Genomic DNA, 12054 nt, shown 5'->3' with positions numbered 1-12054 from the left:
GTCTTTCATTCCTGTAGGGGACTATGTTGATTTACCGTCTTAATAAGTAATCGTTTCATCATAGTCGAGTGAATCTGAAATTTTACTCAGGCTCCCGTGGCAATTGTCTTTTATCTTTTAAGTGCCGTTTCGACGCAACGTTCGAGTCAATATTAATATTCTAATTAGGGAACCATCGTGTCGCCTCGTTTATCTAATCGATTAATCACCATACATATTTTACAAAAATATTAATTTTAAAAAATTAATATAGTATTAATTTATATACTAATTTATATTAATTTTTTGTGGAACTTTCTACGTGAATAATTTCTATGCCAACTTTGTGCCGTAAATTTCGTGAAAATTTTTGTTAAAATTTTTTATGATAAAATGAAAACTTTATGATTGAGTTTAACAGTTTTGTTCGTTTACCTGGCGATAGCCGGTCGCCTGACCGGCTGCTCTTCGGGTTCCCGTTCCGGAAGTTCCCTCGTTGGCGGCGAATGAACGGGGGCGGGTGTCAAAGTCGGCTGCCTCTCCTCCACCGTCTCGACGTGGGCGGCGGCAGCGGTCGCCGCGGCATTCTTGTTCTGCTTCTTGATCCTCGAGATCTCGTCGTCCTCGCTGATCTGTCTTGCCACCACGGTCGGTATCTTTCTCACTTGTACCTGCGTGTCAAAAAATCACTTATGGCGAGAATACTGCGGCGACGTTCCGCCACGTTTCCACCACGGTGTAATCGCTCGGTGTAATCGAACCTCGTTCAATTCACCCCCCTTCGATTTGCAAACCCGGATCCCTCGTTCCCCTCGAGTTCGCCGGGGGTTTACGATTGCGAGGATGTCCGTTCTCACGCCAGCCGCACGGTGCGCCGCGCGATTTATTGGGTCCGCGAAATCCGCACGTGCATTTAAATGCAACGTTATGGCACGTACGCGACAGGTGGCGAATACGTGAATCAGCACGGCAATTACACGATGCGTCCCCGCGGCCGCGAGTACACATCGGCGTATAAGCAGGTGTGCGTGATACGAGATTGAGTAGGTGGCGTAATGACGAAACGTAGTAAAAAGTGTAAAATTATTGTATTGTTACTTCACATTTGCAATATTTCATACAAAATACAACGTCCGACTCGCTCGATATATTAATCTTTCTCTCTTTCACTATCCTATCTATCTACACACATTTGTCGATTGATCGCTCTACTAGTATGTGCAAAATTGTAAATAATTAATATACACTTCATATAATTAGCTTTATAATTAGCATTGTGTTGACCGCATTTGCAGGAATGACACTCATTCGTCATCACGTGTAATATTTCATTACGGGCTAAGATAGCGGTCCTCGTTACATGTACATGGATCAATATCGTTTTATCAATTGCGTTTGTACGTTCATTGAGCGTTTTGACACCAGCCGCTATCATCCGAACAATGGGATGCGCGACATCAAACAAATTTCGTTCGTTGCACTGGCCGTCAGCATGGAGAGTTCGTTCCCATCCGTTTATTTCTCCTGCCATAATAAGGGATTCCTTGTGCAAAAGTGCGGGTGTATCACTGTCAAAAATAAATATGATGTCGTCAAATTCACAAACGCCCATTCAAGTCGAATTTTTAATTAATTAATTATTTACTTATGTTCACTCAACTTAGTTAGCTCGCGATCAAGATTTATAAGCCAAATCAGAGATCTATTTTTCTTTAAATGTAATATCATTGCGTTTAATTTTATTTTTCGTTTTAAAGTTTATATTCTTCTTTTCACAAATTGAAAAAAAAAATGTAAAAAAATTAACATTGAATGATTTTTTTCTTAAAGACATTTATGCACTTTAGATATTTTTATTTATTTTGCATGTTTGTTGATATCTCCTTGTGTTATTAAATCACGATATCACAATCAGAGTTTTTTTCTAAATGTTTTCTAAATTTGCATGCAAGACTAATTAAATAGCATTTATTGAACAAACTCGTGGCCGTAAATTAACTGTCGACGTTTAGCCATTTAAATATTGATGCGACGCGATGATATATCGATAAGCAGGGAACTGCGATTAAATTCACTGATGTGCTCTTTGTTAGAGAGAATGTACATTTTTCGGCGTAAAAAAAAATTTACGTCGACCAGCGGATTTGCATATGGATGCCAGACGATTGCTCGATTGTCCGATTCAATCAACTGAGCTCCGTGCTGCATCAACATTTAAAATATGAACGTCGAGGGAGAAAAACAAATGAGTCAATGGTGTAACCATGTGTTACATTGATAAAAAAACAGATGAGTGTCCGTCGAGAATTATTTGTCGATTGGTACGAATCTATTGATGCAAATTTTTATAAAATTGCTATTGCCACACGAAACCAGACCGTGTATCAGTATTATATTCATCAATAACCACTTTATATATTTTATTATATTTTTTAGCGTTATTTTTGTTGCTATAATTTTGCAGAGATTTTTCGGCCAGAGTACACATTACCGAAATAATGGCATTGTGCTAGGGACAGTCACGTTTTTAATGCGAAACCTCATAACAGCGGATGTTTATAGAAGTTGGCGTCGAGGGAGACAGATCGATATCCCAATATAAAAACTGAACGACCTAAGATGGCTTATATACGAAGGGTTGAGAGAGGCTTTATATAGAATTCATATATAGCATAAAATATATTTCGTATGCATATAGCAAATGTGTCTGGATTATGCTGTCACCTTAAATTTTTATTTAACGTCGCAACCCGTATATATTTATGATACATAATAATTTTTTATTCTAAAAGGCGCGCGTTATATATTATATTTTATTTTCGGATTATCAAGATCGCGTTGAGCCGTCCAAATAAAATGATATTATTATCTTAAATATTTGTCAACAGTAATCTTGATGTATCGATTTTTTATTTATTTAAGGCAATTTATTCAGACTATTAATTATTTATCATAGAATAATAAAGAAATATGTAGAATATATACTTACCAAGCACGGCAATTATATTATTTTCAAACTCTTGTTAACGAACCACCGCATTAAATTCGTGCAAACGAATAATATTATACTTCGATCGAAGTTAGGTAGCAATTAACTCTTCTTCACTATTTAATCCGATCTAGATATTAAATTCGTATACTTTTCACGGTTGCGGTTACCGGCGTGTTTTTAAGAGGATGATGCGTCATATATACCACTGAACAGCTTCAAAAGTTTAACGAACGGGCTTCAGAGCTAAAGCAGATCGGGATCTTTCAATCAGTAAGGTATCATCTGCGGAAATTTGAGATCAATTTTCAGACACGGGGGCGTATCCGAGTATCTGAAATTTTCCGAGAGCCTTGACCCACTTTAGCTTTGAGGATCTCTATCGTCTAGGCTATCAAAAGCGTGCTGTTCTAACCTGCGGTTTAGGTGGTTGAGGTGGTTGCGGCGCGGGCTGACTAGCCGGCTCCTCCTTCTTCCTCTTGCCGGCTCGCTCGCACTCCTGCAGCTTCTTCATGACCCGCGGCGAGTCCGTCAGGCGAAATATACCGGACAGGGGACCGCGCGCAGCGTCCTCCGTGTCCAGAACGCGCTCCCGTAGGCCGGACGATTCCTGCGGCGCCGATGTGAATCTCACCGTCGACCTCGAGTCACCGTCGGAATCGTCGCCGTCCCGATGCCGCATAAACCGGCTCCTATACCTGGATTTGTTCCTGGGCACCTCGTACTCCGGGGCGTCGTACCTGATACACATGTACGCACACCAACACATACACAACGCGTACAACGACGACACCGATTAATTAGGATCGTTGTCGTGGAAGTCCAGGATTTGGAGAAATCACCGACAGTGATTTCCCCTTATGCCATTAACAACTCACGAATTGCAGATGAATTATATGAATTATAGTCCTAGATCTTTTCTATTACGCAAAAGACGAGCTTTTATGTTAAATTTTACATTAAAAATTTTCGTCAAGTAATTAGTTAATAACACTTTGGAACAATGATAAAACAATCGAAGCACTGTCAGTGATTTCTTGTTACGCCATTGATAATCCGCAAATTTAAATAAATTATATGAATAATCTCTTCTATTACTTCAAAAACTGTCAAATTTTACACTAAAAATTTTTATCAATTTTAATTAATTAATAACGCTTTGGGACGAAAATGATCGAAACGCATCTAGAATGAAATGTTATTATATTAATTATTAATAGACGTTGCTCGATTAATGTGCTAGCTGAATAAAAATGTTTGATAAATAATATTAGTGTTGTCATCTTTACTAGTGTTGTCTTATTTAACATTAGATTAGAAGACAGAGAAGAGATTTCAAGATGTAATTGCTTTATAATGAATATTATCGAAGTAACAGTGTAAGTAGTTCAAGTCGATCAAAAATCAGACACACTGGCGTGAATATAAAAAAGAATGTCTCCTTTTTTTCTTGAAGTCAAATAATGACTTATCATTTCTATGCAGATCTCAGGCAAGAACACGTGTCTCTGATATACGTCACTTGAAATTATGGCAAGGGGGAGGTCAATGACAAGCCCTACCTACACTGAAACGCGATCTGCTTTATAGTCAGATTATCTCAGTTCGATTCGAGAGGACATTCTGGAGGATTGCCGATGACAGGATGAAATGATATTAGGGGATCTTCATCTTCTATTCCCATATCATCTCCTCCGAAATTCCCCCGAAGTTCGTTGATAGGTCCTACCAAATTTTCACCCCTATCTTTTAATCCTTTAAACATCAAAGAATTCTGCCAACAAGAATACTGTCAACAACAGCCACGGATAATATTCTATTTTAATTGAAAAAAAAATATACATGTAATAATTATTTTAATTAACTGTGAGCTGAAAACTGAATTTTAATTGAGTATTCTATAAATTTTAATTCAAATAAATTATAATAGCAATAAAATATATATGTTTATCGATTTATCAAAAATAACTCAATAAAAAATTAAAATTAAATAACATATTTAATTTTTGCAAACCAAAAAGTTTTGTATTTATTAAATGTGCATCGTTGTAATTAAAATTATTTGTTTGTTATTATAATAAAAAATTGTATGTTATTTACTTTTTCCTTTTAATTTCTTTTATGATCAGTAAGTCGGAAAAAGATAATGCTCTAATTGATTCATGTACAAATTACGTGGCAGTTGATTTGTTTGCATTGCAAAAAAATCAATAAACAAATCGACTTTGAGACACGATATATGTTTAGTCTATATAATAATGATCTTCATTGAAAACTATTAAAAAATCAAAATACGCATCAGTCTTTTAATTAAAATCAGTTTGAAACGTCAGCAATTCGTCGGAGGAATTGCAATATCGCGTTCCGCGAAATCCTCTGTGAGAAGTAACCTTGTTCACAAACTGCAATCCGTTCGAAGTGGATGGTCAAAGATAAATAATTAGATGCGAGTTTTCTGAGATGACTGCTTTCTAAGGGATACAGTTATTAAAAAAGTTGGCGTCTTGCATTTTTAAGTAAAAGTTTTAAGAATCCATCGGCAAACAGTGGTTACTTTAAAATTTTGATCATTATGTTATCATATCGAAGAAGATTTACACATTTACATAAAATGTTTTGTTATTAATGTTTTGCGCCTTTTAATTGCAAATAATTAAAACATCAAAATTGCATTTTAAATTTATAAATTAATATGTGACTCTAAGTATGCTTAATAACACACACACACACACACACACACACACACACACACACACACACACACACACACACACACACACACACACACACACACACACACACACATATATATAAAATCTTTTATATTCGTTATAATTATTCATATTTGCACATAGAATATCTGGATTTTTTAATCCGTCTATCTGCATTTGCACTACTTGCAATATTATCGGGCATTATCGATTTTAAGCACTTAACCATTTAGCTACATTTCCGTGATATGATATCAGGCGTTGTCACGCTCCAAAACGCTGGTCAGAAAGAACACATGCCAGAAATTGCGACGGCAATAACAGGCGTTTGTACATTTTAGCTTTTCACGCGACGCAAAAAGAGAAACGATTGGAACGCGCGATTTTCAGAACGTATTGTGAAAAAAGCACGAGTAATCGAATTTTCACTCGAATATCACAAGGCAAGTGTCAAAAATAAACACCGCGGCGTGCGCACGTTTCGCAGACGACGGTGGAAATGCATCGCGCGAGAGATTCATTTATATTCGTGCGATATCTGATTCGAATGCGCGACCGACAAATTGATGAGATTTTCACGACAAATAATGATATTTCCTCTAATAATCGTACAAAACGATCACGAATGCCGTAATTATATAACAAACGAAATACAGACGACACGGAGGGCAGGGAGGCCGCCCGCATGTGAAGTAGGTCTTCGCAGTGTACGAGCGTTAATTACTAAAAGGTACGTGCTCGTGCGTACCTAAAGCATTTAATTTACATTTTGACGAGGCCGCTTAATAAAACGGCCCGAAAGGCTCTAACGACCGGCATTGTGCGAAACAGGCAGCAATTAAAGCCAATGCTTAGGCAGGACGCTAAGGTACCTTTGAGTCGCGGTAAAAGGAAGGGAGAAAGAGAGAGGGAAATACAGAGAAAGAGGAAAGAAAAGAATATGAGAAGGCAATAAGAATAAAATGCCAAAAGCGTATTTATAACTTGTGTTGGAATAAACATGTGAGGTATTTTAGAAAACTTGCAGTTTTCTTTGACAGTGCTTCGAAACCGTTAAATGCAATAAAATTTTTTTAGCAGACCTTGTTGTATAATGTACACGGAAAAATTCAGCATGTTGAAATATAGAAATATCACAGATCGTTTCAGTGCAATCTTTTTGAGGTGAATACTGATCGTCAATTAAAATTATTTTCTGCTAAAATATATTTCTGATCAAATATTAAATGTTAAAGCGCGTGCACACGTGTGTGGTATGTGAGAATTAAAATGTAACATTCTTTTTCTACATCGCAACCATCATTAAAATTCTGATAATAACAACAATTACTTTTGTAAGAAGAAGTTATTTTTTTTATAAAATATATAAAAGAAACATATATAAAAGTGATAATTTAGAAAGTAATTAACATTGTAGAAAGCATAAGAATTGCTAGCAAAATTAAAATTCGAGCAAAGTCGATATGTTCAACAAAATTGCAAGAGCAATTTGAAAGAGGCATAGATCTGATTAAAGAGATCGTTCACTTAATTCATTCGGCTTGATTATATCGTAAATATCGTAAATATCGTCCCTTCCGGACTTACGGAGAAACACTTGCTAAGCACATAGCAATCATCGTTGCACCGATCTGATGGCATACCTGCTATGCGAACGGCATATTAATACGTTCCATTAGCTAGCGCCTCGCAGTAAAAAGCCACGGCATTCCTATTATCGGTCTAATCTTGTTACACCTTCGTAGCAATAAACAATCAAGAAACGTCGCGCGTGCTCGGAAATACTTTTTTTACCTCACGATTCGCTTTCCGAAGACGTATATATATATATATCGGGCACAATTGTACGGAGTCGCAAATTGTTCATGGTAATTTTACGGCGCGGCACATCTCGCCCCGTAAATAAGATTGCGAAATTTCGCGATGGCTGATTTATCGTTTCGAAAACAGACTGAAATCTCGGCGCCATAAATTAAGGAGTAGCGCTCGATCTTGGGTCGTCCAGCGATCCAAGGACATGTTGACCGCGTTGCAGTTTTTAACCGGCTTGAGGTAAATTGATCTCACTGATAAATGGCAAAAGAAATGGTCTCGTCGTACGAAGATTTATTTTTGATGATATTATCTGCTTAGACTGTTACTGATCTAAAAGTCGACATTTATGTAAGTAGCTTTTTTAAAAAAAATTTCTATCTTGTATCAAATTTTATACTCTAATCGATTCTATTTCGTTCTATTTCCCCAAACTTCTATGAGGTACAAACGTGTACGATATTACTCTCAGAAAAATTTATATCATTTTATAAACCGATATTACCGACGTAATATCAAAAAGCAGGGAGTGTATAACAAAAAGTACAACAAACAACCACGTAAAATCCTCTCGAAATATTCTTTTGCAAATCAATATCAGAAAATAATAGAGCTCAGAAATGATATGATGAGATTTGAGTCGTGCACTCGCCGCAGACAAACGGTTCGCGATGTTTAGAACAGCGATATAAAAGCAATTGATTTTTCACATGAATCTCGGGGGAAGGGGGAGGGGGGATGATGCTCGGATACCGGGTCACTCGAGATGAGAGACGTAAAAAGTAGCAATATAGTTACTCGTATTCGGGAACGTATCGATTTCTGGCTAATCGTTCCTCCTCCTGCTGCCTGTATTGCGAGGCGAGACGATGATCGCTCTTGCTTCTCATAAGACCGGGCGAACCCACCGGTGGGGCTAAACTGCTGGAGCTCCCCAGCAATCCACCGCTTCCGCTTTCCGGTTTAATGTTCAATTCACCATAACCCGCCACGTGAAGGACAAGCTGATTCGGATCGTGCGCCATCACGAAGCGGACTCGCCGATTGTAATCCCCCGCCTCGTATTCGAAGTTCCTGCAAAGAACAATCGTCCATCTTCATTCGCTGAGAGATATGACAGATCGCTAAACCGGATGAATCGAGCCTTGCAAAATCGATAATAATCATACTTACACACTTTATGGACGCGGATCGTGTCGCGTAAAGTTGAAAGAGATTATGATAGAAATATCAATCTCTTTTATTTTGTAATATTATTACATTGTATTATTATATTAGAAATTTTTTTTTTTTTTTTTTTTTTAATAAAATGAGTGAATAGCACACGATTGTTTTTCGCTTCGTATATATCGATGTTATAAATAAAAGTAATTTTAAAAATTGAAATTAAATGACTAACGGTACCATTCACATAATGCCAGGTGTATTTATTTGACTAAATTAGAATTTCGACATTGCGCGGCAACATTTTCATTTTGAATAATGTATCAGAAAGGATTGCACAACTTTACGTTCTGATTTAGCATACGTGCGATTTCCATAGATGCATAACACGTGCTTTTAAAATTCATTACAATGCTAATTCGACAATGTTAATTGCTGATGAAGCGTATTATCTTATCAAAGTATTGCGGTACAATCGCTATTTTCATGCGATCGGAATATACCGCCCTTCGATGTTTTGTCATTTACTTAACACGATTGTTATACTTGAGTTAATGAACGTATAATTTTGTTATGCGGCACGATTTGCGTTTGTAATTTACGGCAGGTTTTGTGCGCGTTACATATTTCATAATGACGTGCGTGGTAATGTTGAACGTTAATTACATTACGAAGCTAACCCCGGATTTCCGCTACATTCGCGATGCTATTATCACAAACCTCGGCTGGAATTCATATGGTTGTTGCCAATATCAGCATATTCATTTCGATAGCGTTTAAATTACGAACTTTTTTATTACGTATCATTACCTTCGAGATTTTACTTAGCACGTCGCAGAATGTTTGAGAGACAGACTATCTATTTTTCAACGATTTCTCCTTTATAGATAAATAAGAAATATTATTTTGTGTAATAAAAAAACAAATATTTTTTTACTAATAGGTACGATAAATACGATTTTTCCTTGCTTTATTTAAACATAACTATAATAAACAATTCCGTTAGAAAGAAAACAGCTGTGATAATTGTTGAATTAACGTGGACGCTATTAAAAACCGACAAAATAGAATAGATTGAATTAAGGCAAAGCGTCACTTCGATCGGAATCCGAAATTGAAATAAAATAGCTCGCGGGGAAGAGGGAGCCGTTTGATTTAATGATTTCTTTCTAAGGCTCATAAAAAAAAAAGGGAGGAAAGCCGTAGAATAGATAGCCGATAATAAATCGTATAAGGATACGGCGTGCGGAGATCTCGGCCGTGGATTTAATGAGCGAGCGTCGAAAAGAAAAGAGAGATTACACGACGACAAACCTGATAAATTCCACCGTACGCAAAAAGAGTTCCTTTGTGTCCAGGAGCTCGGCGTCGTCCCACGGCACGTTTTCGTTTATGTGCGCCTCCGCCAGATCGCAGTTGCTCTGGATATTCGCGATTTCCAATTCGAGATTCTCTTTGAGTTGAATCAGGCCTCTGAGCTCGGTGCCGAGGTATCGATCGACCTCGTTACGCAGATGTTCCGTGCGGTCTTTCAAAGCCTTGCTCAGCCTCCGATAAATCTCGTCCACCTCTTCGGCGACCGACGCGCAGTTTGTTTGTAGGCCTAATGTATTTTTCTCCACCAGGGCCAGCGCGTCCTGCAGCCTGTGCAACCCCCTGCGCACCTGAGAACACACAGCCAGGCCACCCCGGCACGGGGTTTGACAAGCGGGAAATGCAATTCTGCATTAAACCTAAGTACATTGCGATATCGATTATGCAAATGGCAAGTGGGCGTGAATAAACGTGTCCAATTATCACTATTATTAATGTAAATTTGGCGCATTATTTATATATATATATATATATATATATATATATATATATATATATATATAAAACTATATATAATATGTATTATGCATTCTATATATAATATAAATAAAGAAGGCCAATAACTAATAATAGAAAGATGTAAAATAAACAACAAATATATTTAATTAATTAAAATTACATGCTTCATCCGAGATAACATACGTTGCTTCCTTTATCACAATAATTTTATTCTTCTTTAATTTGAATCTATACATCATATTATATTAATTTCGATGCGTCCATAGATTATATTGCCAATAAGTTTTTAAGACTGAAAAAGACCAAATAAGATGAAATATGTTACCTCGAATAAAGCATGTAATCTTAATTAATTATATATATTCGTCATTTATTTTACATCTTTCCGTTGCTCATTATTGGCTTTCTTCACTTATATTATTGCGGTTGCTTGTACGAGCTCACTCATTTTTAATTTGATTTTATATTCTGATATATATATATATATATATATATATATATATATATATATATGCGACGTGTAAAAAACAAATACTACTAAAAATATCGTTTACATGTTTTGTATGTTCTATTTTCATTCCTAATATTTTTGGAATCGTATATGAAAGTTTGCTTTCAATAAACGTTCTATTTTTATTCCTAATATTTTTGATATCATATATGGAAGCTTGCTTTCAATAAACCAAAATTTCTCGTTCTATATGCTTTAGAAGCAGACAAATACACCGACGATTATATTTAAGCTTCATTACAGTTATAACTGCTATAACTGTTCACTCCGGTTCAAATATCTATATAAGCGATAAATAGTCTGCAGACATAAATATCTTAACGCAAAGTGTGAAGAAAGATTGTAGTTTTACATTATATATTTTATGCTTTACAAAACTATTATATTTTCATATAGAAGCCAAATGTCAATTATGTTGTCTAGATATAATAAGCTGACGTGAATTGACGTGAATCAATTAATCTAAATTAATGAAATTTTCTTTTTTCTATAAATAAATATGGAGAAATTTTTTCTAAAATAAGAAATAAATTATTCATGTAAATTAAAAACCGTTCTAAAGATTCAGTCTAAAGATTCAGTTCTAAAGATTTTAAAGACGCAGTCAACATTGAGCTATTTACTTTGCTGCGGTATAAATAGGAAGGTAAAAGCTTCTTTTATCTGCCGCGAATTATTTGTCCAAGAGTCCGCGGTTTATGGACGTACCTACGTCATGTATTCGTTGCATGTATTTTATAATGTAGCAATGAATAATATTGGGAAAAAATTATTATTATTCAAGATAATGTAACTTATTTATGTATAGAAATTTAAAATTAAATGATTATTCAGCACAACTGGCGAAGAGTTTGTTGAAAGAAAGAAAAAGAGCAGCAGGAAAGCACCTTAACCGTATCAATGAAACTGTATGTGTTGGTTTCGATGGAGATCTGAATTGGAAAATGCAGCCCGAAGAATCCGTGGAATATTGGTTACAATTTTGTACAATAGATATTGGTATGTAGGAAAGTAACGTAAATAAAAGAAACCTTGAACATAGATCGGATTATTTG

General features: G+C 36.0%; 1 protein-coding gene across 4 annotated transcripts in view; it reads right to left on the bottom strand.

Moving 5' to 3' along the window:
• Positions 1–12054, bottom strand: part of tn (tripartite motif containing protein thin) — a 62634-nt gene that overhangs the window by 17221 nt on the left and 33359 nt on the right. For all 4 annotated transcript variants that reach the window (XM_089076980.1, XM_089076981.1, XM_011638180.3 and 1 more), the window contains 4 exons: positions 9970–10319; positions 8290–8565; positions 3384–3708; positions 415–650 (listed from right to left, as the gene is read on the bottom strand). In XM_089076980.1, the coding sequence (XP_088933106.1) occupies positions 415–650; positions 3384–3708; positions 8290–8565; positions 9970–10319 (1187 nt within the window). The remainder of the gene's footprint in view (positions 1–414; positions 651–3383; positions 3709–8289; positions 8566–9969; positions 10320–12054) is intronic.

Source organism: Pogonomyrmex barbatus, unplaced genomic scaffold (genome assembly GCF_055798465.1).
Source record: "Pogonomyrmex barbatus isolate J1 unplaced genomic scaffold, ASM5579846v1 scaffold2, whole genome shotgun sequence".
NCBI classification, from domain to species: Eukaryota; Metazoa; Arthropoda; class Insecta; order Hymenoptera; family Formicidae; genus Pogonomyrmex; species Pogonomyrmex barbatus.
The sequence above is the reverse complement of the archived record's forward strand: the minus strand, read 5'-3'. Positions and strand labels throughout refer to the sequence as shown.